This window comes from Neolamprologus brichardi, chromosome 5 (assembly GCF_056152115.1).
Source record: "Neolamprologus brichardi isolate AB-2024 chromosome 5, ASM5615211v1, whole genome shotgun sequence".
In the NCBI taxonomy this organism is placed as follows: Eukaryota; Metazoa; Chordata; class Actinopteri; order Cichliformes; family Cichlidae; genus Neolamprologus; species Neolamprologus brichardi.
The window spans coordinates 36,301,474-36,328,973 of record NC_142108.1 but is presented as its reverse complement, the minus strand read 5'-3'; the positions used below and the strand labels follow the sequence as shown (position 1 = coordinate 36,328,973).

Genomic DNA, 27,500 nt, shown 5'->3' with positions numbered 1-27,500 from the left:
AGATTTGTTGTTAGGACCGCAGATAAATGTTAATGTTAGCTCCTTGACTTTTGGTGCCCACTTGCAATATAAGTTGGATTGTAGATAGGGGGCGGGGTTTAATAAGAATATTGTCTTCTTCCTGCTTTACTGAAAGTGTGGTTGGTTTGTCTGAAAGAACTAACTGTGGAAACTGTTGACCAGGTGTGAAATAAATAAATAAATAAATGTTTAAACGTGTCTGAAAGTTTGATTTTGGCGTCAGTCGGTAAAGTCGCCGACTGACACCGACGCTCTGCACTCGCCTTTGTCCTTCCTGTCGCCGTGACACTGAGACGTGTTTGAACGTCTTTCGATGAAATCAGGGATATGGCAGGTCGGGGGCGTGGTCAGCGATCATGTAGAGGATGGTGACTGTCTGCGTTTGATCTGAAGCTGAAACGACACCTGTCTGCTCGCCTCCACGCACCTGAGCCCACGATCACCAGGTGACCCCTGACCTCAGAGACCTACCTTTGGTGTTGGAGATGCCGGTGTGAAGATCAGCCGCCCCATCAAAGTCTCTGAGGATCAAACAGCAGGATACACTGGTTAGACTGGTTGGACTGGTTGGACTGGTAGGATTGGTTTAGTAATTCTACTGGGTACACTGGTTATACTCGTATCACCTGGTCCAGTATAATGACTGGTTCTTCTTCTTCACGTTCCTCTGGGTACACTGTACCTGGCAGTGTGCTCACCTGTGTGCAAACACCTGAGTACTTTCACCTGTGTGTGCGTTACCTGTCCAGGTTGTTGTCTGCAGGTGTGACCAGCAGGCAGCAGGAGGTCTTGTGCCCGTTGGTGAAGGGGGAGGGGAGGCTGACCGGCGCCTCCTGCAGCCTGCTCCCCCTCAGCTCCTCCCCGCAGCTCGGGCACTGCTCCGGCACAGAGAAGCAGAAGATCTCCTGACAGTGAGTCAGACGGATCACGCTGCGCTCCATCACCTCCTCGTCTCCTCTCGTTCTGCTCCTCCGTCTCCTCTTTGACTTCTGCCTTCCTCTTCTTCTCTCCTCTCCTTTTCAACCGTCGGCGCGGTTACAGCCTATCAGATAACATCACTGTCTGGCCCCAGCCTATCGGGTTGTGGGTGCAGTCACAAAGATGGTCACGTGACCAGGCTCACCTGTCACTTCTTCCCCTCGAACAAGGCGACCTTTGGACTGCGTGGGCAGTGTTGTCACGGAAACGGGACCTGGCCTGCAGACGGGTGTCGCTCTGAGCTGCAGTGCATCCTGGGATTTCAATGTCCTGTAATCACAGGCCTGCTTTCATTTAAAGAGCACATCAGCTCACACCGCTCCACACGGAGAAAGAGACTTAAAAACAGGAAGCGAAGATGCCTGTCTCATATTTAAAGGCAACGTATTCCAAAGTTTGGGAGACACAGTTGAAAAAGTTCCAGCCGAGTTTTCGGGACAACCAAAAGCAGCTGGTCAGCTGATCTAAGGGCCGGCGAGGGAATACAAGGCTGAAGAACCTCAGAGAGGTCTGGAGGAGCAGGACCGTTCACAAGCCAACGTTAGGACTCTGTGATAAACAGGAAGCCAACGATGAGAAGACGCTGCTGCGTGTGATAGTGACGAGACGGGCAGCAGCATTTTGAATAAGCTGAAGACGTCACAGCAGGAAGTGCCTTACAAAATAAAAGACAGAGAAACTTGAGAACAGCTGTCATTATTTCCAGAGAACGAGGAGAACAGCCGGCTTTGACGGCAGTCGTCACTGAGCTGTGATTGGCCGAGCACACAGGACACGCCTCAGTTTCTCCGTCTCACCTGTCAGGAACACCTGATCCACGAGCTTCGAAGTCAGATTTGCATCTCACTGGAAGTTGACCAATCACATTTCACTTAGATGGAAACCAGAGGTCCCCGTCACTCTGACACAGTCAGATCTGCTATGACATCATCAGGTTTTATCATCGCGTTGAACGTGACGGAAGCAGCTCTGCTTCAGGGCAGCTTCCTGTCCTGAGACTCTCTGATCGTCTCCTCCATGTTTTGGTTCTGCACCAGATGATCACATGATCACACATGATCGCATTTCATTTCCCCGATCTCCATGACGACACGGCTGACCTGCCCTCCCCTCCGTCAGCACCAGCTGCTGCCTGTGGGCCTCAATCTGCCAATCGCAGTGACTTTTACTTTCCACAATAAAACAGACCTTTCAGCTTTTATTTTGAAGAGCTGGATGTAACTGTGCTCGTCAGCACTCGGCTCAGCTTCTGTAGTTTTAATGTGGCTGTAAATAAAACAGGCACTACGGAAAGATTCAGGCGTGTTTCACAGCATGTCTGTGGATCGTACGTACCGACCTCATCATCAGACACACTGCTGCTCGCGCTCTATCTAACCTATTAGTATTAGGTGGGGTTGGGGGGCACCGAGGCTCTCATTAGTTCCCAGAACTTAAAAAAATTGTGCAAACTCGTTGCCTCAAAAAACGAAGTAATGCTTACTGAAGACAACGACATCGTGCTCAAAGTTTCTGACTGTGCAGGACGAACTTTTACCCTCTGACAAACATTTCAACTTCTACATTCAAAAACTGTTTGTGGTAACTTTTAATTTGCTGACACACTAATTAAATGCAACTAAATCACATTATGTTTGATCTTGTTGAACTTTAGAAATTTCTGGTACAACATTTAATATAAACTGTATGATTTAAACATAATAATTAACAACAAAGTCAGCCCGACTTTTATTTTCAAATCCACAATCAGGTGATCATCCAACATGTTCTACTGAACAGGAGTACAAGGTCATCACTGTAGTTATTTAATTATATTTTAAATATGATCACATTTATGTTATATTTAGTTGTTAACATATTTAAATATTTAATAATCTCACAATGAAACAAAGTCTCAGATTTAATTATTCTAAACCAAGTTTAGGCTTCCTGTAGCTCAGTATTGTAGTTACATCACTGACATAATCAATATAAATGTATTTATTGTCTCCAGATCAAACAACACAGGAGCTGGCGTGTTGTATGTTAAGGATGGTTTATTTCCATTACTGCCTGAAGAAAGTCTTTAACACTGTCCCAGCTTCCCTCCAGTACAGTGGCAGTGGATGTGGGTTGGAGAGCCAATTACCTTGATCCTGCAGGTGACCATCTTCACTGACTGCACCACCTGTGACGGAGGACTCATCTCACCTGATGTAAGCAAACATATTCTTTAGAACACCGACTTATTTGCTTTCTTAAACGTTTTTCTTGTATTTGCTACAGAACAGACCTGCCACGCTGCTTCTGTGCGAGGGAGGAGGAACACACTGACGTGGCATTTTCAGACCATCTTGTTTTATCCTCCAGCTGAAGGGAGACGGCCTTTTGTCTGTTTCTTTGCAAAATCATTCGATAATGAGATAAAATAAATACAATGACCATTTCATCTGGTTTTATTTAACATTTTTCAGGCATTTGTGTGACCTAAGATGTAATTCTTTGTTTTTGTCTAGAAACAAAAAGTAAATCAAAAATGAATTAATTAATCATTTTAGTTGCACTTATAAACACACCTGGGGGACTTATTTGCATGTTTTATATACAAACTTCCAACAGTAACACAAACTGTCAGATGATGAAGTAAAATATAAAATACAGTGAAGCAACAACAGAAAGAGGAATAAAAGGGAACCTTTGCGCTCTACAGGACGGGCCAGAGTCTCTGAGGTCCTTCAAGATCTGTCGGACAACGCTCAGGATTTTCTGTGAGTCTGTTGTGTGCTATCCTCTGTGCTGGTGCATGCTGGGGCAGCAGGCTGAGGGTCGCAGACGCCAACAGACTGAATAAACTGATCACAACTGTAATGTTGTGGGGGCGGAGCTGGACTCTCTTAAGGTGTCTGAGAGGCGGATGTTGTCCAAGATAAAGACGATGCTGGACAATCCCTCCCACCCACTCCATGACATGCTGGCTAGCCACAGGAGCACGCTCAGTGAGAGGCTGATATTACCCACAATGCACCACTGAACGACACAGGAAATCATTCCTGCCGGTGGCTGTCTCCCTCTACAACTCCTCCATCTAACACACTGTAAACACTGCAACAGTTACAGCCTTTTGCACACAGTTTTCTTATTCGGTAATGTTGATGTCTATCGTCTTGATGTTTATTTACAATCACATCTGTCAACCCTGGATATTTATTATTTGGTGATTTGTATATATTGTGCTATTCCTTATATTGTATTGTTAAATAGTCCAGTCTGTTTTTCTTAATGTTACTGTACTGGAGCAACTGTAACCCACATTAATAAAGTATGCTGATTCTGAAAAGCTCGAGTAAAGCAGGCAACCTATGAGTTGTAATCTACTCAAGTACAATATGGGGTAAATGTACTTAGTTACAGTCCACCACTTTTTCTAATTTAAGCCAACTCAAATAAACCGAGCTTATCAGCTTTTTGAATGAAAACTTGTTGTTGATAAAAACTGAGTTCAGGCTACTTATTTTCGATTAAAGACAATATTAGGTTTATCAGTTTACCGCTCCAGCTCAGTCGACTCTTGGAGTCTTTTAAAAGCAGTTGAATACTTTCGGTTTAATCCACCCTTCTACTGATATTCTTTCACTATTTGTGTTTTGTTGTTTTGTTTTGTTTGTGTGTGTGTGTGTGTGTGTGGGGGGGGGGGGGGGGGGGGGGGGGGGGGGGTTTACCTTAAATTCTTTTGTAACGTGATTCTTTCTTTATTGTGTTGTAATTGTTGTTCATTGCTTTATGACTGCCGGTCTGTGAAAAGAATATTATAAATTAACTTTATTTACTTACTAAATGAAAACACTGCAAACATGACGCATGTTGGAAGGAAACTTCTCTGCGGTGGTAACACCACCAGCTTATATGACGACATGAAGAGCACGGAAAAGAAGAAGCAGCGACAGACCCTGGCAAAGAAACTCCAACTGAAAACACTCAAACAGACTTTCAGCTCTATTTTATTACCGAACACACAGAGACCTTCACATTCCAGCTTTTCAAAAATCCCACTTGCAAAATAACAAAAAACTGATTGTGTTGTGATTATTGTGGTAAAAGAGACGCTTTCCACGGGTTCGTACTTCCGGAGGAAGTGGAACCTTATTGCTGTGCCCGCCGCTCTCCGTCGGAGCGGTTTAAGCGGCGCACCGCGGTGACAGCTCGGAGCAGTTGTTGAAGGTCCGCGGGGAAGATGAGCACCAAACAGGTGACCTGCAGGTGAGGGTGCGTGCGTGCGCGGGCGTTTGTGTGTCTGTGTGTGTGTGTCTGATCTGTCTGAGTGTCGTCGGGTGTCGCGCTGGTGTGACCCGGATGTCCGCGGACTGTTAGCCTCGTGCTAATGTTTTTAGCTCTTAGCTCCGCACTCGCCTGTCTTCGTCAGCGCGTGTGCCTCTAACTCTAACTGATCGATTACAAATCAGTGATTCCAGGTGTGTTTAAGTGAAAGCTGAGACTAATCAGCTTCTCCAGGATCGATAGTTCTCATTTAAAGTCACGTAAAGAGCTGCAGGTTTAAATCAGAGGGCAGACTCCGCCCCGAGGCTCACCTCGGGGTCACGTGAACGTTCCCTCCTGCTAAAATGAAGGCGGCCGCTGATGGCGTGAAACTTCAATAACAAGCACAGGAACACCGGAAGCTGGTCCGAGTCTGAGCGTTCTCCGGTAGTTGGTAGGTTACAGGGGGTGGGAGGGAAACAAACTGTCAAACAGCCAATCAGAAGCCGTTGAGACTGCAACTGCAGTTCCCCTGGTGTCCAGCAGGGGCAGCAGTGACTCAGTCCCCACAGACTGACATGTTAAAACTTTACAGCCGAAATAAACACACACTCTAACACACAAACTGTTCTGGCCTCTAGAGATAATTTCCCCCTTTGTAACACCTGTATTAAACTTTTGTTACAGAATAAAGAGGACGTAAAAGAGTGGGATGAGAAGGAAAAGTGTCACTGTATGCAGATGACGCACTTTTAAATACTGGAGAAGGCTTTAATAGTTTATCTGGGGTTCATATCACGAGTCAGAGACAATTATAAGGGCACAGGAGGAGAATGTTTTTAGAACTCACCTGTTTAAACTCAATTAAAGGGGGCGTGGCCTCTGTAAGATCTTTGAATCAAAACACAAACAGAATGATGAAAAGATGAAAAATGTAGCACGTGTACAAAACTACAAGTTAAAAACTTTGTTTTGAAAGTTATTTAAATAAAAGTAAAAAATAAAGTCTTATAAAAGTCAAAGAGTTTGACACCTCTCCCATCAAATATTCATCCGTCCAACAAAGAGATGTCCTCTCTCTGTCACCCTGGGGTCTGAAACACCTGGGCGGGTAGAATAGGATCCTGATTGGTCAGAATGTGAAGTAAACACACAGTAAACTGAGGTAACAGGTTAAACTGCGAGAGTGATTTCACTAGAGTAGCAGCTCTTGTGGCTCACAGGTGTGCTGCGTTTCAGGTACTTCCTCCACGGCGTGTGCAGGGAAGGCAACCGCTGTCTCTTCTCCCACGACCCGAGTACCAGCAAACCCTCCACCATCTGCAAGTTTTACCAGAGAGGGGCGTGTGCCTACGGAGAGCGCTGCAGGTAAGGCCCTGCCTACCTCTCACCTACGTTTGCATCACTGTGACTCATTTCACTTCCTGTTTGTGCTGCAGGTATGATCACATCAGGCTGTCATCCAGAGGAGGAGGGAGCGGAACTTCAGAGGACCTGACAGGGGGAGGAAGAGGAGGAGGAGGGGCAAGTAGGTCTGGCAGAGGCGGAGCCAAGAAGACGCTGGTGCTGAGAGACAGAGGTGAGGAGACGATGAAGCTCTTACAGAGTCACGATAATGATTGCAGGTAACCCCGCCCCCTCTGTGTTTTCTCAGTGCTGGGCGTCGAAGACGTGTTCAGGGGCCCATCAGACAACTCGGGGTCAGAGGTCACAGCAGCAGCGACTGCATCTCCGCATTCATACGTGGATGCCATCAGGGCGGGTCTAGACGCCTCGGCGCAGGAACGAGGTAAGACTTGAGAATCCTCACATTTGATTGGCTCTTATTGGTAGCACGTGAAGATGTTTACCTGTGCTCTCTGCAGCTCCTCCTCCAGGGGGCGGGGCCTACCCGGACCTCCCCCAGCTGTGTCCCTACGCTGCCGGCGGCCGCTGTTTCTATGAGGACAGTTGTACGTATCTCCACGGCGACCTGTGCGAGGTGTGCGGCCTGCAGGTGCTCCACCCCCAGGACCCCGAGCAGAGGAGAGCGCACGAGAAGGTGTGCATGCTCATGGCGTTTCAGTGACCTCTTTGCGTTCGTCAGTGTGAGCGCACACAGATGTGCTGCAGCTGTAAATGATCTCGTGTCTGTCTGCAGATGTGTCTGCTGGCCTTCGAGGCCGACATGGAGAAGGCGTTCGCGGCCCAGCTCAGCAATGACAAGGTGGGTTGGATTTGTTTTGGGTTTGGTTGTCTTGGTGACCGGCCTTAATTAGTTACCTGTTGTTCAGGTGTGCTCCATCTGTATGGACGTGGTGGTGCAGAAGGCGAACCCGTCAGAGCGCCGGTTCGGCATCCTGTCCTCCTGCAATCACATCTTCTGTCTGTCCTGCATCCGAAAGTGGCGCTGCACCCGAAACTTCCACAACAAGATCATCAAGTAAGAATCCGACAGGTCAGGGGTCAGGGGTCAGGCACCAGGGTCAGGGGCTGGGTCTCTGTATACTGGGGGGAAACCAAGACTGATGGTGTCTCGTGAGATCTGATTGGGGCTTTACTTTGTTTCACTCTCGTTAGGACCCTTCCCTGAGTCAGCAGATATAATACAAAAGTCTGCTGAATAATAATTTCCTCTCATAAACATTTAAACTTCACCTAAATCATGCAGGTAGGTATTTTAAAATAACTGCAGATATTAAATAATGACACTCATCTCCAGGCTTTCCCAAAATATGAAGTTCACTTAAACGTTTGATATGTTCAGCTGGGATACCAAACGATCAAACTACACAAATAATCCTCCAGTTGAAGTCTTTCTTAAATGTTCTGTAATTTCTAAAGAGACTAACATTAAACATTTCAGAATTCCAATTTTGCCTTGTGTGATTACACTTTTCATACACCTGTCATTCACACCTCAGGTATGTTCTCATGTAGGCCTGTTCGATATAACAATATACAGTGGAACAGTTTAACGAAAAATTCAAGTTACGAAGGCGCTTAACGGCAATATTTCAGCCCGTGTTACGGCAAAATGCCCGCGTAACAAAATCCACTGGCTCTGATTGGCTGAGCCCAGAACGCCTACAATGCCCACAATGCCTTCCGAATCATGTGACAACCCCCTTAGCTTTTGTCCTTGCGCTTCGCTGTTCCACTGGAACGACGTATTGTTGTTGCAGTTAGCAATTAGCCTATCGTTCACTCAAAAGTCGCGATGGGCGCTTTGACTTACAAAAATTTTCGACTTAGGAAAGACCCTCGGGAACGAAGTAATTTTGTAAGTCGGGGTTCCACTGTATATCGGATGACGATATAAAAATATCTAGCGTTTCATGTTACGCTATCGTTTGTTTCATGGTGTCGCAAAATAAACTGTTTATAGCAATATTTTCTCATGTTCTGATGTCACTGCAGTGGCTATATTCATTTCTTAAAGTTCTCTCTTTCTCTTATATGTAATATAACCACACTACTGACAGACAAGCGCCTGTTTTTATGCGTTGTCGTTAGCAACAACGATGGTAAAACCATCGCGTGTCCGCTTGTTTATGTTCCACATAAACCTTTCACAATAAAGCTCAAGACCCTGTTGAGACTTTTCAAAATAAACTGAATCACGTGAAAGACTATGCAGAGCATTGATGGATGAGAAGTAAAAAAGACGTCAGGTGCTAAAAAATAAACCTTAGACTCAAACGTTAGAACAGGCTTTTCCCCGCAGCACGCCGTGTAATAAATACTCACAAAGAAAACGGCGGCCGTTACAACTTATGTCTAAAAATGTATCGTTTCATGTATCGGTTAAAACACTCGACTCCAGCTACATGACGCACAGCTGGAAACACTTCACGCAAGTCGAGCTGCCCGAGATTCACAGAATTTACAGAAAATGTTACATTTTTATGATTTATATCGTTATCGGACAATAGATGTTTTATATCAGGATATGAGACTTTGGTCATATCGCACAGCCCTATGCTCATAAGTAAGAAAGTCCTGGATAATCAAATACTGGCTTCAGCTTCATTCTCCACTGTGACTTAAAAACATCTTCATCACATTGAGTCTTCAGAAAACTAAACACAAGAAACACTTTATTTCCATCTCCATTCAGTAATCTGGGACTGACTGGCTCTGGTTGGGTCTGGTTGGGCGTGACTGGCTCTGGTTGGGTCTGGTTGGGCGTGACTGGGCGTGACTGGCTCTGGTTGGGTCTGGCTGGGCGTGACTGGCTCTGGATGGGTCTGGTTGGGCGTGACTGGCTCTGGATGGGTCTGGTTGGGCCTGATTGGGTCTGGCTGGGCTGACTGGCTCTGGTTGGGTCTGGCTGGGTTTGATGACCTCTCTGTTTCTTTCAGGTCGTGTCCACAGTGTCGGGTCATCTCAGAGTTCGTCATCCCGTCGATGTACTGGGTGGAGGACCAGGATGAGAAAGACCACCTTATAGACCTCTTCAAGTCCGGAGTCGGGTGAGTTGCCTCTCTGTGCCACGCCCACCTGCTCTCAGGCGCTTATGAAGAGGATCCAAAGATGCAGGATGTGCTTTCAGGTGGTGAAAACAAAGGTAGCTAAGGTGTGTTCAGCTTTCATTCATACTCTGTGTGTGTGTGTTTGCAGTAAGAAGGCCTGTAAGTACTTTGATCAGGGCCGTGGCTCGTGTCCGTTTGGTGGGAAGTGTTTGTATCTCCACGCCTTCCCGGACGGATCGCGGGCGGAGGCCGAGCGCCCACGGAAGCAGCTGAGCTCGGAGGGGAGTGTGCGGGTCAGTTTGAGTCCTTGTTGTTGTCCATAAGTGGGAGGCTGTTGGGTGTAGTAGTCTCTAAACTCTGTCTCTCTGTTTAGTTCATGAACAGCGTCCGCCTCTGGGACTTCATCGAGGAGCGCGAGCAGCGGTCCGTCCCTCCCCTGCCGTCCCTCACTGATGACATTACAGAACTGAGGGAGCTCTTCATGCAGATGTCGGGGCCGAGCCACGAAGACGAGCCGGAGACCTCGCCCGCCAACGACCTGTAGTCTCCATGAAACCTGTGCCGGGTCCACACCAGATCATGTGATAAGGGGCACGCTGTGTCCGCAGGTTTGATTCCCTGAGACGGGATGGCGCTTAATTTATTGTGTACATGAGTAAATACAGTCTGAAGACCAGCTTCTGTGTGGTGGAGTTATTTTGGGGTGGAGGGTGGGCATAAAGGTCCCGGAAGGTCCTTAAAACTCAAAACCAGATGTGATATGAACGTGGCTCGTGTCCTGGTGCACCTCTGATGGCTCCCGCTGTGAGGTCTTCAGACTGAGGTGCAGCAGGAGACGAGCTGGCGGTGGAGGTGCTCTCTGAGGTTACCTGCTGCTTTTAAACCTAAACAAGAATCCCTGATGGTGATTTCAAAATCAATTTTAAAACTGGAAGTTCAAGCTACTGGTTTTTACTGTAAAGGGCGCCTCGCCATCCCGCCGCAGTGCTCTGACAGCCCTCCAGGGGGCAGCAGTAGCAGACTCCATGTGAGTGTGACCCAATCAGAAGTTCGGGGATCAGGATCCTCTGCATGATGAAGGTTGTGTTTGGGGGGTAGTTTTATGATAACATGACTGGAAAGGAAAACAATGGAGCTGCTGAAATAAAATGTGGACTTGTGAAAGAATCGTATGAAGCAGTGAAATAAAAACGTGAGGTTTGAACTCCTAAATCTGCTCCAGACAAACACAACGGGCCAGCGAAGAAACTCGGACTGGAACGAACGCTGAAGACTGATGAGCACTGCTGGGGGGCGCTGCGAAGCTGATTATGGGCAGAGCAGTGTGTCCCGATTTATGACATGAACCATCAAAACACACTGACCATTAAATCACTGTCACTTTGACTTTTCACAATAAAACGCCTCCCAGCCTTTATTTTGGAGGGCTGGGTGTAAACGTGCCTGTTTCTGATGTGCTGCAGGCTGTAAATACACCACAGAAAGGTTCACGTTTCTCAGCATGTTTGACCCGTATTTGTTCATTAAGAACGATTTAACACGGGTCAGAGGACAGAATCAAATATCGATCTGATACCAGCGCCAATATCAGATCGATATGCAGCATTAATATTCAACTGTGTGTCACTGGTTCACTTCATTCGTACGAACGCTGACTGTCTGCGCTCCTCTGAGAGGAGGTAAGGAGGAGACTTAAAGCTCTGCTGTCTCCTCTGATTACTTTAATCCAGCCGGAGCTCCTTAACTCCTCACAGCTGAAAGCAGGGAGTCAGGCAGGAACAGGTGGCCTCCTCCTCGCAGTCACGCTGCGTGTGCTCAGCTGGCCGCTCCTCTCTGGTTCCTGCTGGTATGAAGTTTTCGGAGTCGCCTCGCAGTCTGCAGGGTTAACGGAGCCCAGCGACCGGGCTGTCAGGCTGCCAGGCAGCAGGGCGAGCGAGAGGAGGGGAAGGCGGAGGAGGGGGCGCCGAGGCTGCTGGGAAAAAGCAAAAGAAGTTGTGGGGAGGACGCAGAGGCAGGGAGAGGCCTGAGCAGGGCTCCGAGGATCATGGGAGCAGTTTATGGAAAGAAGGTGAGTGATAAGCGCTGATCAATGATCCGATCATCGTTACAGTTAGTGAGAATACTCTGATCAGATCCTCACACGAACACTTTAACTCAGAAATCTGGTGTTCGGTCATGTGATCACCTGCATGTATGTGTGAGGATATTCATTCTGCGCGATGAAGGTGGCAGCAGGTGTGCTTTAAATGTCCCGACAGGTGACAAATTGAAGGAAAATGGTGCCCCTGTGGTGCGGGGTGGGGGGCGGCTGTGAGCACCATCCGTGGTGCAGACGTCAGAGATCGGTGGGACGAAGAGCTCACCTGTACCTGCTGGAGTGAATCTGAGGCGCTCTGTGGTTTCAGTGTGAGTGTTGGTGTGCTGCAGAGCGCCTGATGGCGCTGCGGTCGAGACTGCCGCAAGCCGCCATTTTTAGATGTGATAAATTAAAGGATATAAAAACAGATTAGTGACTGACATCACCGTGAGTCTGTGAGCCTACAGCCGTCCAGAACAGCTCCTGAAGGCAACAGACTGTAGGTAAGATGGCCCATGTGACGCTGCCGTTGGTCAGGGAAGTTCTCACACCTTGAGCTGAGCGTTTTCTCGTTCCATCTTTGTGTTTTGAGATGGGACGTGAAGAATCTGAGCGAGGAGCGAGACGCTACACTCCCTGTTTCCTGATTCCTACTTCCTCCTCTGAATGGGACCAAAATGAGTTTTATGTTTTATTCAGTCGGACCTAAAAGCAGTGACTGAGACCATAAAATCATCAGTAAACATCTTCCTGATGAGCTTCTCTGTAAGCAGACTTCCAGGTGAGTCGCCCCCTGCTGGACATCAGGTAGAAGTTCACCTCTGATGGCACCTAAATTCAGCAGAAGCTGGCAGATAAAATGAAAGACGAGCTGTTTGTTGTTGCTGACTGAACTCACGACCGTACGAGTGTTTCAGAGTCTCTGAGAACAAACAAGGTTTTTGTGTGGAGGTTCCAGCTCTTTAGCGTTGAACGCTCACCTGGATCATGTCTCAGATCACCTGGCTCCAGGCGTTCATGACCTGCTCCGTAAGGTTCTTTCAGAGAAACTGGATGAGTCACATGACCTCATGAGCAGAGGCCAGAAATCGTTTCAGAAACTTTTATTTTAATGTTTGGAAAAAGCACCGCTTTACAAAAAACACCTAAGAACGTCCAACCTGAATCAGCTGATCCACCTCCAGCACAGGAAGTGAGTTATTCTGAGGTCAGAGTGAGAGAGGCTGCACATCGTTTATTTACAGGTTTTTAACTCGTTCAGATGATTTCCTGCGATTCGTGTTTGGCTTCGAAACACCTCAGAACAAAGGAGCACCTGCTCTCACCTGAGAGCTTCAGCCAGGTGGGAACTGAGCAAGTCTGAGAGAGGGCGAAGGCCAATCGTACGCCTCTCCGATCAGGGCGAGGATGACTGCAGAGTGGAATTCCACAGGGGAGGAGACGGCAGGAATGCGACCTCATAGGAAAGCCGAGCTCTCGCAAATATCCGAGTTATGAGGCGGCGCAGCTGTCGGCGAGGCCGAAGAGCAGCTGAGAGGAGGCGGGGCTAGAGGTTTGTCTGTTTTCAGTGCAGCAGGTGGAGACGAGCTTGGAGCATCGAGTTTCAGGAACGATCTGAGAGGAGAGGTCCGGATTTATCGGGGGGGGGGGTAAGCCATGGTGTTCAAATGACCACACGGTTTGTGTTTGTGTGTCTGTGTGTGTGTCTCTGTTTGTGTTAGTGTGTGTGTCTGTGTGTGTTAGTGTGCGTGAGTCTTTAGTCGGGCAGATTAAGGTGATCCAGCAGTGAAGCAGCAGGGAAAGATCAAAGTGAGGAGGTCAGAGGTCAGAGGTCAGAGTGGAAGCTCACACACAGCTGTGAGATGTGCTTTGGTCCAATCACATTCCTTGCTCGATCAGATGATGCTAGCTGGTGCTTATGCTAACCTGCTACAGTCCCCCTCACCCCGACCCCGGCCTCGGAGCTGCAGCTGTACCACTGCCGAGAGTCCAACAGGGGGCAGACAGTCCTCAGGGTGGTCTTCTGCTTCCTCTTCCCTTCCCAGCAGCTCTCATCTTAGCTGCTGTTCTTCACATCTGTGCCGAGGTCTCTAACACACCTGTTCTTCACACACAGGTGTGCCTCGGCTCTTCTTCAGCCTGAACTGCAGAAACGGTCCTCCAGAGCCAATCACAGCGTGTTTTATTCCTTCAGCTTTCGTCTGTTGTTACGGGACGAGACTGTGGTCAGAAGCTGGTGACCTGAGCACAGCTGCAGCATGTTGTTGACTCGTGTTTTCTCTCTCTGACCCGACTGTTTAACCCTTTCACCCACAAAAACCTAAGATCAGCTGATTCTGGGTCAGCTGACTGATGAAGTGATGTCAGGTGGATCATTAAGGTGGCAGCAGCAGCTGAAGTTTCTGAGGGTCACACACATGAGACTGGCTGTCTCTGTGGTCAGTGATCAATAATAATCTGATGCTTTTACTGTGAAAGTTCAGTTGGAGCTCTCGTTGTTCCTGCTGTCTCAGTGTTGGTTCTTCTGTCAGAGGAAGCTTTTAGCAGTGAGGTGTCAGGATCTCCACCTGTCAGACTCACCTGTGTGAGTAAACGAGTGAATGGAAGCTTGAAGCTGTGACTGCACTTGTTCCTGTTTTACCTGATTTTGCCAGGTTCTGAGATTTTCAAACACCTTGAGTCAATGCGTGTTTCTTTTTCTCTTGTTCTTAGCCTAAGTTGGCCTTTCCCCACTGCTCTCATCCTCCTCCTCAGCTAATGATGAGCCTTTCTTCTTTGTTTTGCAGAAGGCGTATAACATTGACCATCAGGCTCTGTCGAAGCAGCCGCACAGCAAAGGTGAGTTAGGCCGTCTCAGGTAATAAAGGCGGTACGACCTGTGAGCAGCCAATGTCACAGACCTGTTCTAGAATAGAATAGAATAGAATAGAATAGAATAGAATAGCCTTTTATTGTCATTGTACATGTACAACAAAACTGTGGGTGCTCGACACCAACTGTACCAGAATAAAAAATAAGTTGCAAAGTGCTTGGAGGAAGTCCAGAAGGACTTGGTCTGAATAGAGTCTGTGTGTGAGTGGCCTGAGTGATGAGGGTTTATTATAAGGGAGTATTAATTAATTAATGCTTCAGTCTTAAATATGATCAACCTATCTCTAATAATCAGCTATGTACCACAGGCCTTCAAGGTGGCTGTAGTTACACCTTTACTCAAAAAGCATCTCTAGACCCAGCAGTCTTAGCTAATTATAGGCCAATCTCCAACCTTCCTTTATATCAAACATCCTTGAAAGAGTAGTTGTCAAACAGCTAACAGATCATCTGCAGAGGAATGGTTTATTTGAAGAGTTTCAGTCAGGTTTCAGAGCTCATCACAGCACAGAAACAGCTTTAGTGAAGGTTACAAATGATCTTCTTATGGCCTCTGACAGTGGACTCATCTCTGTGCTTGTCCTGCTAGACCTCAGTGCAGCATTCGATACTGTCGACCATAATATCCTATTAGAGCGATTAGAACATGCTGTAGGTATTACAGGTATTGCACTGCAGTGGTTTGTATCATATCTATCTAATAGACTCCAGTTTGTGCATGTAAATGGAGAGTCCTCTTCACACACTGAGGTTAATTATGGAGTTCCACAGGGTTCAGTGCTAGGACCAATTCTGTTTACATTATACATGCTTCCCCTAGGCAGCATCATTAGAAGACATAGCATACATTTACACTGCTATGCAGATGACACCCAGCTCTATCTGTCCATGAAGCCAGATAACACACACCAATGAGTTAAACTGCAGGAATGTCTTAAAGACATAAAGACCTGGATGGCCGCTAACTTTCTGCTTCTTAATTCAGATCAAACTGAGGTTATTGTACTCGGCGCTGAAAAGCTTAGAAATATGGTATCTAAGCAGATTCTTACTCTGGATGGCATTACCTTGGCCTCCAGTAACACTGTGAGGAACCTTGGAGTCATTTTTGACCAGGATATGTCCTTCAACGCACATATTAAACAAATATGTAAGACTGCTTTCTTCCATTTGTGCAACATCTCTAAAGTTAGAAATATCCTGTCTCAGAGTGACGCTGAAAAACTAGTTCATGCATTTATTACTTCCAGGCTGGACGACTGTAATTCATTATTATCAGGATGTCCAAAAAACTCCCTGAAAAGCCTTCAGCTAATCCAAAATGCTGCAGCAAGAGTCCTGACAGGGACTAGAAAGAGAGAGCAGATTTCTCCTGTTTTGGCTTCCTGTTAAATCCAGAATTCAAAATCCTGCTCCTCACATACAAGGTCTTAAATAATCAGGCCCCATCTTATCTTAATGACCTTGTAGTACCATATCACCCTATTAGAGCACTTCGCTCCCGCTCTGCAGGCCTACTTGTTGTTCCTAGAGTATTTAAAAGTAGAATGGGAGGGAGAGCCTTCAGTTTTCAGGCCCCTCTTCTGTGGAACCAGCTTCCAGTTTGGATTCAGGAGACAGACACTATCTCTACTTTCAAGATTAGGCTTCAAACTTTCCTTTTTGGTAAAGCATATAGTTAGGGCTGGACCAGGTGACCCTGAATCCTCCCTTAGTTATGCTGCAATAGGCTGCTGGATGATGCACTGGGTGTTAGGGTTAGGTCTCACTGTCACCAAAGTGCTTGCTCATAGGGGGTCATATGATTGTTGGGTTTTTCTCTGTATGTATTATTGTAGGGTCTACCTTAGAATAAAAAGCTCCTTGATGCAACTGAAAATGGGATTGAGTCGACCTGATTGAGGCCGGTTGGTGAGAAAGTCTTTGATCCAGTAGCAGGTGACAGGACGGATCTGGGATCGATGTTTGGGATTATGTTGTTGAATGCTGAGCTGTAGTCCATGAAGAGCATCCTCATGCAGCTCTTCCGGTTCTCCATTCATTGAGGCTGCTTTTGGGGTTGGGTGCTCTCTCTGCTGTTTACTGATGATAAGTTGGAAGTGATTGAGTGCTGAGCTAACATTAGCATTCAGGAGGGGGGGGGGGGGGGGTGTAAACGATGGTAACTATGTCTGTGAAGTGAAGTTTTCTTTGCAAGCTCCTTTGACAATGGTAACTATGGCTAGATAAAAAGGCCTCCAAGTCTGGTGGGCAGTGGCTGTTTACAACTCTGCTGTTATGGCACCAGTCCTGAGGCACACAGCCCACCACCCCTCCCTTACCAGAGTGTTTGTTGTGTGTGTGTGATTGTGTGATTGTGTGTGATTGTGTGTGTGTGATTGTGTGTGTGTGTGATTGTGTGATTGTGTGTGTGATGGCCCAGAGGAACATGAAGCTGATGATCAAACTTCTTCCCGACATGTTTTCTTGTTGCTGTGTTTGAACCTTCGGGGCCACCGTACGCCATAGTTAGAAATATAAATGAATTCAACATGTGCACAGGTGTAACTCACACAGCTGTGATTGGTCAGGGTTGGACCATGTGACTGAAAACAAGAATAAAGTCAACTGTTCACAGTTTCTATCAAAGATAAACGTGACGTCAGGCTTGATGATGTCACAGATCTGTCCATCAGGATTCAAGGAGCTTTATTGTCCTTTGCATCACATGTTAACATGAGGTGGAAAGAAATTATGTACACACGGCCCCGGAGCGAAAAGAAACCAAATAATGAAGAAAAAAAATTTTTTAAATAAAAAATAAATGAATAGTTGTTTTGTTTTTTGTTTTTAACAAACAGAATGACAAGTAATAAAACACTACGATAAATAATACGATAAGTAGAGTGCAACAACCTGAGTACCAGTATGGAGTATGGGCATAGAGTGCAGGTATAAATAAATACTTTAGCAGCAAAGAGCCTGATGACCAGCATTGATAAAGTGACAGTGTCGGCAAGAAGAACAAAAGTGTTTAAAGTCGCCGACAGGAAGTATGAATATTAAAGATAAATGTCAGATTAAATGTTGTGAGATCATCATTATTTATCTTCGTGGTTCGCATGCAACCCACCCTGAGAGTCTGCTCCAGGCTGCAGTGAGAGTCAGCGCCCCCATCAGGGTGGCAGCGGGATTTCAGGCTGGGCGGAGCCACTGGCTGATCAATAGGAGCAGCGTGGGAAGCGGTCCCGAGGAGGAGGGGCAGTCCACGTGCCACGTGAACGCCGCCTGGCTTTGAGCTGTGCAGGAGAGCAGGAGCAGAGGAGCAGAGGAGCTCCGGTAGCATGGAGCCCAGCACCGCCCAGGGGAGGGTGGTGAAGTCCGGTAAGACCCGGCCGCGGACAGAGCTGAGGATCGAGCTGTGATCAGCTGCTCTCAGATCAGATTCATGCTGAAGAAAGTCAGCTCCCAGCTTTTTGAATCTTTTACAGCTTTTTACAGCTGGAAGTTTTAATTATCATCTCCAAAGTGGAAATAGAGCCTTCATCAGCTTTGTGTTTCTATCAGAAACATTTCTGTATGTTTGTGCTCAAGTTTGACTATGTGAGGCTCTGAGAGCACGGCTGATGGTGGTGGTGTGGATGATGATGATGGTGGTGGTGTGGATGATGATGATGATGGTGGTGTGGATGATGATGATGGTGGTGGTGTGGATGATGATGATGATGGTGGTGTGGATGATGATGATGGTGTTGGTGTGGATGATGATGATGGTGGTGGTGTGGATGATGATGGTGGTGGTGTGGATGATGATGATGGTGGTGGTGTGGATGATGATGATGATGGTGGTGTGGATGATGATAATAGTGTTGGTGTGGATGATGATGATGATGGTGGTGTGGATGATGATGGTGGTGGTGGTGTGGATGATGATAATAGTGTTGGTGTGGATGATGATGGTGGTGGTGGTGTGGATGATGATGGTGGTGGTGGTGTGGATGATGATAATAGTGTTGGTGTGGATGATGATGATAGTGTTGGTGTGGATGATGATGATGGTGGTGGTGTGGATGATGATGATGGTGGTGGTGTGGATGATGATAATAGTGTTGGTGTGGATGATGATGATAGTGTTGGTGTGGATGATGATGGTGGTGTTGGTGTGGATGATGATAATAGTGTTTGTGTGGATGATGATGATAGTGTTGGTGTGGATGATGATGATGGTGGTGTGGATGATGATAATAGTGTTGGTGTGGATGATGATCGTGGTGGTGGTGTGGATGATGATAATAATGTTGGTGTGGATGATGATCGTGGTGGTGGTGTGGATGATGATAATAATGTTGGTGTGGATGATGATAATAGTGTTGGTGTGGATGATGATAATAGTGTTTGTGTGGATGATGATGATAGTGTTGGTGTGGATGATGATGATGGTGGTGTGGATGATGATAATAGTGTTGGTGTGGATGATGATGATGGTGGTGTGGATGATGATGATAGTGTTGGTGTGGATGATGATAATAGTGTTGGTGTGGATGATGATGATGGTGGTGGTGTGGATGATGATAATAGTGTTGGTGTGGATGATGATGATGGTGGTGGTGTGGATGATGATAATAGTGTTGGTGTGGATGATGATAATAGTGTTGGTGTGGATGATGATGGTGGTGGTGGTGTGGATGATGATGGTGGTGGTGGTGGTGTGGTTGATGATAATAGTGTTGGTGTGGATGATGATGGTGGTGGTGGTGTGGATGATGATAATAGTGTTGGTGTGGATGATGATAATAGTGTTGGTGTGGATGATGATGATGATGGTGGTGTGGATGATGATGATGGTGGTGGTGTGGATGATGATAATAGTGTTGGTGTGGATGATGATGATGATGGTGGTGTGGATGATGATAATAGTGTTGGTGTGGATGATGATAATAGTGTTTGTGTGGATGATGATGATGATAGTGTTGGTGTGGATGATGATGATGGTGTTGGTGTGGATGATGATAATAGTGTTGGTGTGGATGATGATCGTGGTGGTGGTGTGGATGATGATAATAATGTTGGTGTGGATGATGATCGTGGTGGTGGTGTGGATGATGATAATAATGTTGGTGTGGATGATGATCGTGGTGGTGGTGTGGATGATGATAATAATGTTGGTGTGGATGATGATAATAGTGTTGGTGTGGATGATGATAATAGTGTTGGTGTGGATGATGATGATGGTGGTGTGGATGATGATAATAATGTTGGTGTGGATGATGATGATGGTGTTGGTGTGGATGATGATAATAGTGTTGGTGTGGATGATGATGATGGTGGTGTGGATGATGATAATAGTGTTGGTGTGGATGATGATGATGGTGGTGTGGATGATGATGATGGTGGTGGTGTGGATGATGATAATAGTGTTGGTGTGGATGATGATAATAGTGTTGGTGTGGATGATGATAATGGTGGTGGTGTGGATGATGATAATGGTGTTGGTGTGGATGATGATAATAGTGTTGGTGTGGATGATGATGGTGGTGGTGGTGTGGATGATGATAATAGTGTTGGTGTGGATGATGATGATAGTGTTGGTGTGGATGATAATAGTGTTGGTGTGGATGATAATAGTGTTGGTGTGGATGATGATGGTGGTGGTGGTGTGGATGATGATGATGGTGGTGGTGTGGATGATGATAATAGTGTTGGTGTGGATGATGATAATACTGTTGGTGTGGATGATGATGATAGTGTTGGTGTGGATGATGATGATGGTGGTGTGGATGATGATAATAGTGTTGGTGTGGATGATGATGGTGGTGGTGGTGTGGATGATGATAATAGTGTTGGTGTGGATGATGATGGTGGTGTTGGTGTGGATGATGATGGTGGTGGTGGTGTGGATGATGATGGTGGTGTTGGTGTGGATGATGATGGTGGTGGTGGTGTGGATGATGATGGTGGTGGTGGTGTGGATGATGGTGGACTTGTTGCTGCTCCTGTCTGTTCAGCATCTTCTTAGGTAATTGAGGTGCTGCGTTGTACCAGAGCCACTCACGGCTCATGAAGCGCTGTGAGGAGCGAAGGCTGATGAAGATGAAGTCACCGCTGGCATGCAGACGGACTGCAGTGGGAGTTCACGTTCTCTGCTTGAGTTTTAGCCTCAGCAACGGGGAGTCATGTAGAGCTTCAGTGTTGATGTCAGTGGTGTTGATGGTGGTGGTGGTTGTATTCAGGGTGGCTGTGTTCATGGTGGTGTTGATGGCTAATCATCAGGTTTGTGACAGGAAGCGGCGTTTCCTCAGCAAGCCTGTTAGCGGCTCGTCTGCTCTGATTTAGAGTCTGCGGGGTTTCCTCAGGATGAGTGAAAGAACGAGCAGATGCGTTATGGCCTGCTGTTACAGAGCGATCACGTTTCCTCCCGAGGTGCGGCTCCAGCCTCAGACTCGAGCTCAAGTTGTCCGCTTTGCTGTAACCCGATTGGCAGCACTCACGGGGACGTCGATACAGAGAGGCTCCGGTCTGCACGTCCTCCCTCCGATCAATACAAACCTCAGAAAGGCTCAAAGTCCGGCAGACAAACACTGAGCTAACAGAGAGAGGCGGGTAAAGTTCAGCAGCAGAGCTCCCTGTTACTGTAACTTCTGTGGGTCCAACACGTTTTCAATAACACTCAAAATGCGTGGCCTTCAGGTCATACACTGTACATAAAAGATGTACACAGACACTGGTTTCTGCCCCTCATTGTTAACCATGTTTGTTTTTCATTTAACCCTGGTCATTCAGAATCCTTTAGGATTTAACACATAAAATGTGGAGATTATATACTGAGCTCAAGCAGGAACTATTAACAACAAAAAGATTACATCACAAAAATAGATCAAATTAATCAACTGTGGGAGTCTAATCACAAAACAGGAAGTGTTCTCTGTGTTTCAGTGTCTTCTACAAATTGATTGTCTCACTCCTTAAAATCTGATGCAGTGGTTCAGTATTTAAGAGTGAACGTCTGAGGTCGGGTATTTCAGGTGTTTCAGGCTTGTTTCAGATGTGATTCAGATATTTTCAGACATGTTTCACACGTGTTCAGGCGTGTTTCAAGCTTTTTCAGGCTTGTTTCAGACATTTTCAGGCGCATTTCAGGTATTTCAGGATTGTTACAAACATTTTCAGATGTGTTTCAGACATATTAATGCTTGTTACAGGTGTGTTTCAGATGTGTTTCAAGTGTGTTTCAGACTTGTTTCAGGCTTGTTTCAGATGTGTTTCAGGTGTGTTTCAGATGTGTTTCAGACTTGTTTCAGATGTGTTTCAGATGTGTTTCAGACTTGTTTCAGATGTGTTTCAGGCTTGTTTCAGACTTGTTTCAGATGTGTTTCAGGCTTGTTTCAGATGTATTTCAGATGTATTTCAGACATTTTCCAACTTGTTTCAAGTGTGTTTCAGATGTGTTTCAGTCGTGTTTCAGACATTTTCAGACTTGCTTCAGGCTTTTTTCAGATGTGTTTCAGACATTTTAATGCTTGTTACAGGTGTGTTTCAGGTGTGTTTCAGGTGTGTTTCAGGTGTGTTTCAGACTTGTTTCAGGCTTGTTTCAGGTGTGTTTCAGATGTGTTTCAGGTGTGTTTCAGACTTCTTTCAGGCTTGTTTCAGGTGTGTTTCAGATGTGTTTCAGGTGTGTTTCAGACTTGTTTCAGGCTTGTTTCAGATGTGTTTCAGATGTGTTTCAGGTGTGTTTCAGACTTGTTTCAGGCTTGTTTCAGATGTGTTTCAGGCTTGTTTCAGGTGTGTTTCAGATGTGTTTCAGATGTGTTTCAGGTGTGTTTCAGACTTGTTTCAGGCTTGTTTCAGGTGTGTTTCAGATGTGTTTCAGGTGTATTTCAGACTTGTTTCAGGTGTGTTTCAGACTTGTTTCAGGCTTGTTTCAGATGTGTTTCAGGCTTGTTACAGATGTATTTCAGATGTATTTCAGACATTTTCCAACTTGTTTCAGACTTGTTTCAGGCTTGTTTCAGATGTGTTTCAGACTTGTTTCAGACTTGTTTCAGGCTTGTTTCAGATGTGTTTCAGACTTGTTTCAGACTTGTTTCAGATGTATTTCAGATGTATTTCAGATGTATTTCAGACATTTTCCAACTTGTTTCAAGTGTGTTTCAGATGTGTTTCAGTCGTGTTTCAAACATTTTCAGATGTGTTTCAGGCTTTTTTCAGATGTGTTTCAGACATTTTAATGCTTGTTTCAGGTGTGTTTTAGACTTGTTTCAGACTTGTTTCAGATGTGTTTCAGACTTGTTTCAGATTTGTTTCAGACTTGTTTCAGATGTGTTTCAGGCTTGTTTCAGATGTGTTTCAGTTGTGTTTCAGATGTGTTTCAGGCTTGTTTCAGATGTGTTTCAGGCTTGTTTCAGGCTTGTTTCGGATGTATTTCAGACATTTTCCAACTTGTTTCAAGTGTGTTTCAGATGTGTTTCAGTCGTGTTTCAGACATTTTCAGACTTGCTTCAGGCTTTTTTCAGATGTGTTTCAGACATTTTAATGCTTGTTACAGGTGTGTTTCAGATGTGTTTCAGACGTTTTCAGACTTGCTTCAGGCTTTTTTCAGATGTGTTTCAGACATTTTAATGCTTGTTACAGGTGTGTTTCAGACTTTTTTCAAGCTTGTTTCAGGTATGTTTCAGATGTGTTTCAGGTGTGTTTCAGATGTGTTTCAGGTGTGTTTCAGACTTGTTTCAGGCTTGTTTTAGACGTGTTTCAGACATTTTCAGACTTGCTTCAGGCTTGTTTCAAATGTGTTTCAGACATTTTAATGCTTGTTTCAGGTGTGTTTCAGATGTGTTTCAGGTGTGTTTCAGACTTGTTTCAGGCTTGTTTCAGGTGTGTTTCAGATGTGTTTCAGGTGTGTTTCAGACTTGTTTCAGGCTTGTTTCAGGTGTGTTTCAGACTTGTTTCAGGTTTGTTTCAGATGTGTTTCAGGCTTGTTACAGATGTATTTCAGATGTATTTCAGACATTTTCCAACTTGTTTTAGACTTGTTTCAGGCTTGTTTCAGATGTGTTTCAGACTTGTTTCAGATGTGTTTCAGGCTTGTTTCAGATGTATTTCAGATGTATTTCAGACTTGCATCAGGCTGTTTTCAGATGTGTTTCAGACATTTTAATGCTTGTTACAGGTGTGTTTCAGATGTGTTTCAGGTGTGTTTCAGACTTGTTTCAGGTGTGTTTCAGATGTGTTTCAGGTGTGTTTCAGATGTGTTTCAGGTGTGTTTCAGACTTGTTTCAGGCTTGTTTCAGATGTGTTTCAGGTGTGTTTCAGACTTGTTTCAGGCTTGTTTCAGATGTGTTTCAGGTGTGTTTCAGACTTGTTTCAGGCTTGTTTCAGATGTGTTTCAGGCTTGTTACAGATGTATTTCAGATGTATTTCAGACATTTTCCAACTTGTTTCAGACTTGTTTCAGGCTTGTTTCAGATGTGTTTCAGACTTGTTTCAGGCTTGTTTCAGATGTGTTTCAGACTTGTTTCAGATGTATTTCAGATGTATTTCAGACATTTTCCAACTTGTTTCAAGTGTGTTTGAGATATGTTTCAGTCGTGTTTCAAACATTTTCAGATGTGTTTCAGGCTTTTTTCAGATGTGTTTCAGACATTTTAATGCTTGTTTCAGGTGTGTTTTAGACTTGTTTCAGACTTGTTTCAGATGTGTTTCAGACTTGTTTCAGATGTGTTTCAGACTTGTTTCAGATGTGTTTCAGACTTGTTTCAGATGTGTTTCAGATGTGTTTCAGACTTGTTTCAGATGTGTTTCAGGCTTGTTTCAGACTTGTTTCAGATGTGTTTCAGGCTTGTTTCAGACTTGTTTCAGTCGTGTTTCAGACATTTTCAGACTTGCTTCAGGCTTTTTTCAGATGTGTTTCAGACATTTTAATGCTTGTTACAGGTGTGTTTCAGATGTGTTTCAGTTGTGTTTCAGATGTGTTTCAGGCTTGTTTCAGATGTGTTTCAGGCTTGTTTCAGGCTTGTTTCGGATGTATTTCAGACATTTTCCAACTTGTTTCAAGTGTGTTTCAGATGTGTTTCAGTCGTGTTTCAGACATTTTCAGACTTGCTTCAGGCTTTTTTCAGATGTGTTTCAGACATTTTAATGCTTGTTACAGGTGTGTTTCAGATGTGTTTCAGGTGTGTTTCAGACTTGTTTCAGGCTTGTTTCAGGTGTGTTTCAGGTGTGTTTCAGATGTGTTTCAGGTGTGTTTCAGACTTGTTTCAGGCTTGTTTCACACGTGTTTCAGACATTTTCAGACTTGCTTCAGGCTTTTTTCAGATGTGTTTCAGACATTTTAATGCTTGTTTCAGGTGTGTTTCAGATGTGTTTCAGGTGTGTTTCAGACTTGTTTCAGGCTTGTTTCAGGTGTGTTTCAGATATGTTTCAGGTGTGTTTCAGATGTGTTTCAGGTGTGTTTCAGATGTGTTTCAGACTTGTTTCAGACTTGTTTCAGGCTTGTTTCAGATGTATTTCAGATGTATTTCAGACATTTTCCAACTTGTTTCAGGCTTGTTTCAGATGTGTTTCAGTCATGTTTCAAACATTTTCAGACTTGTTTCAGACTTGTTTCAGATGTGTTTCAGGCTTGTTTCAGATGTGTTTCAGACTTGTTTCATGCTTGTTTCCAACATTTTCAGATGTGTTTCAGGCTTTTTTCAGATGTGTTTCAGACATTTTAATGCTTGTTTCAGGTGTGTTTCAGACTTGTTTCAGGCTTGTTTCAGATGTGTTTCAGATGTGTTACAGATGTGTTTCAGGCTTGTTTCAGATGTGTTACAGATGTGTTTCAGGCTTGTTTCAGATGTGTCAGGTTCTGAATTGAAGTTTGCAGCAGGCTCCGTGACTGACTTGCTCAGCTGTGAACACTGTGAGTAGTGTGAGATGTTTGCTGCTCACAGACATCAGTGCTGCAGCTCAGTGCGCTCCTCCTGCCAGCCTTTCATTTCCTTCTACTGAACCTACTGACAAACTGCTACAGCAGTCCTTACAATCACAGGAGCTCAGAGAAGTTTCTGATGGTTATCCGCCATGTGCGACCTCACAAGCCCGTTCCTATTTGCTGTAGCAGCGCCAACATCTGGAGGCAGGGAGGCTGTCAAAACAGCCGTCCACTTACTCTGTTCTGCATGTCTAGGAGTGAACAGACATCCGGAGCTCGTTTCATTTTTCTGAAATATGAAGCTGGAAGGCGGGCTCTGGTTGCACTCGAGAAAGGGTCATTGTGCGGCGTGACCTGTCATGTGATCTGAATCCCAGAATATCCGAGGACGGGTTGGGTTCATTGTCCTTTCTCCTGTTTGACACAGATGTGCCGCAGGCCGGAAACTGAGGACGTCTGCCTCAAACACCCCAGCTCACAGACGAGCTGCTGCTAGCGCCCCCTGCTGGCTACACCTGCTGTCAGCACCTTATCAAGACCTGACCCAGTGAAGACGTTTCTCTAAAGCAGGGACATTTAAACACAGTCCAGACTTTTCCAGTGGGAATTTTAAAGGGACAGTGACGTTTTGGGAACGGGGACACATTTACAGAGTGAGCAGAAAAACAGGGAACGAGGCTTTTCTCAGCTGCTGTGAATGGACTGTGAAGATGTTTCAGGATGTATGATATCGTGCTAGCATCTGCTGGGGGTTGCAGTTTGTCCAGTAGGTGGCGCTGTGATTTGTTCTCTCTAACATTTTGTGTCCTCTTTGTGTCCGTAGCATCAGCATATGCCAGCCTGCAGCAGCACGGCTCCGAAGGCGTCCATGGGAAGTCGTCCCCGGTTGCCGTCTTCGTACCCCGGCCGGATTACCTGGAGGGGGACGAGGACGCGGACCTCATCAAACCCAAGAAGCTGGTGAATCCAGTCAAAGCTTCGAAGAGTCACCAGGAGCTTCACCGCGAGCTGATGAGCAGTTACAAACGGTAACGCTCTGATTAGTTTTAATCTTCCAAAGAATGAAGAGGAAGAAGAAGGGGCGGGGTCAGACAGCGTGACTGAAGTTCTTCAGCTTTATTCAGACTGTTTAAATCATGTTCAGTTATGAAAGCTGAAAGTTTGAACTCAAGTCACGCCATCTGAACCCGCCTGTGTCTCAGGACGCAGTCAGAGATGTGTTTGTAGATCATTAGAGATGGATTTCATGGAACATTTATGGAAAAGATGTTTTTAGTTGTGGGAGTTGATGGAGCCTCAGATTTAGATCATATTTCAGGGAACATTAGTGATGTTTCTGAGATACTGAGCGTGTTATCGATGCTGCCGGCAGAGCGCCAGTGAGTGAAGGTCACACTCACGTGTCTAATCACTGATCACGCTTCCTGAAGTCAAATAAAAGACCTCTCTAACAAAAGCCTGGAAACACAGAATCAGGCCGAGCTCTTTCCCCGCGTGACCACGTCACCGAGTTCCTGTCACATGACCAGAACTCGTTCATGTGACAGGAACTCGGTCAGTCAGCGATGCTCAGTGAACTCGTTTGTGTCAAAAGCTGTTGCTTCCACTGTCAGCAGGACGGTGTCCTCACAGAGCTCAACATCGCTCAACCGCTGCCGTGTGTCCTCGGGTTTACCTGACACCCGCTGACCAATCAGCATTTGGCCATTTAAATGGCGTCGCTGCGGTCGAGCTTGGGCCGTGAGGGGTTTGTGAAGCAGGCGCTGCTAAGCAACAGCCTCCTGCCTCCCAGGCCTCTGACCGCCGAGGACGCTGGGAAAGTTCTCACCTCATTCAGGAGGAGCAGCGAGGCACAAAACAACTTTATTTAAGCTGCAGGCCTGAAACACAAAGAAGTTAAAGGCTCCTGGAAAAGAGGAGGCGAGCGGCGTGAATGATTCATGAGGGGCCGAATGCTGCACACACACACACAGTCTGA

At 45.7% G+C, this 27,500-nt stretch overlaps 3 protein-coding genes across 6 annotated transcripts in view; 2 read left to right on the top strand and 1 right to left on the bottom strand.

The window, feature by feature from the left end:
- LOC102786091 (MKRN2 opposite strand protein-like) overlaps positions 1-5,675 on the bottom strand; it is a 6,924-nt gene extending 1,249 nt beyond the window's left edge. Inside the window, exons 1-7 of one of the 3 annotated variants that reach the window (XM_087841157.1) lie at positions 5,565-5,675; positions 4,698-4,770; positions 3,272-3,376; positions 3,128-3,189; positions 1,145-1,269; positions 763-1,063; positions 493-542 (exon numbers count right to left, since the gene is read on the bottom strand). In XM_087841157.1, the coding sequence (XP_087697283.1) occupies positions 493-542; positions 763-962 (250 nt within the window). In that variant the 5' untranslated portion in view covers positions 963-1,063; positions 1,145-1,269; positions 3,128-3,189; ... (1 more) ...; positions 4,698-4,770; positions 5,565-5,675. Of the gene's footprint in view, positions 1-492; positions 543-762; positions 1,270-3,127; positions 3,190-3,271; positions 3,377-3,673; positions 4,007-4,697; positions 4,771-5,564 lie in introns of those variants that run through there. The other 2 variants (XM_087841156.1, XM_006801873.2) reach the window with 2 other exon arrangements.
- mkrn2 (makorin, ring finger protein, 2) lies at positions 5,119-10,362 on the top strand. Its single transcript, XM_006801876.3, has 10 exons — positions 5,119-5,235; positions 6,472-6,600; positions 6,672-6,811; positions 6,887-7,021; positions 7,098-7,273; positions 7,373-7,438; positions 7,506-7,654; positions 9,576-9,686; positions 9,835-9,979; positions 10,060-10,362. Exons 1-10 carry the CDS (start codon positions 5,210-5,212, stop codon positions 10,228-10,230), a joined length of 1,248 nt encoding a protein of 415 aa, XP_006801939.1. The 5' UTR covers positions 5,119-5,209; the 3' UTR covers positions 10,231-10,362.
- Positions 10,363-11,493: 1,131 nt separating this feature from the next.
- Positions 11,494-27,500, top strand: part of LOC148102876 (protein FAM107B) — a 25,183-nt gene continuing 9,176 nt past the window's right edge. The window contains exons 1-3 of one of the 2 annotated variants that reach the window (XM_087841154.1): positions 11,494-11,754; positions 14,550-14,601; positions 26,346-26,550. In XM_087841154.1, coding sequence (XP_087697280.1) covers positions 11,731-11,754; positions 14,550-14,601; positions 26,346-26,550 — 281 coding nt within the window. In that variant the 5' untranslated portion in view covers positions 11,494-11,730. Of the gene's footprint in view, positions 11,755-14,549; positions 14,602-17,916; positions 17,998-26,345; positions 26,551-27,500 lie in introns of those variants that run through there. The other variant, XM_087841155.1, reaches the window with a different exon arrangement.

Excerpts from the sequence above, each read along its gene's own strand:
- mkrn2 (XM_006801876.3), top strand. The coding sequence starts at position 5,210 with ATGAGCACCAAACAGGTGACCTGCAG. Across the intron at positions 5,236-6,471 it reads ACCAAACAGGTGACCTGCAG|GTACTTCCTCCACGGCGTGT; the intron begins GTGAGGGTGCGT and ends GCTGCGTTTCAG. Across the intron at positions 9,980-10,059 it reads GCTCGGAGGGGAGTGTGCGG|TTCATGAACAGCGTCCGCCT; the intron begins GTCAGTTTGAGT and ends CTCTCTGTTTAG.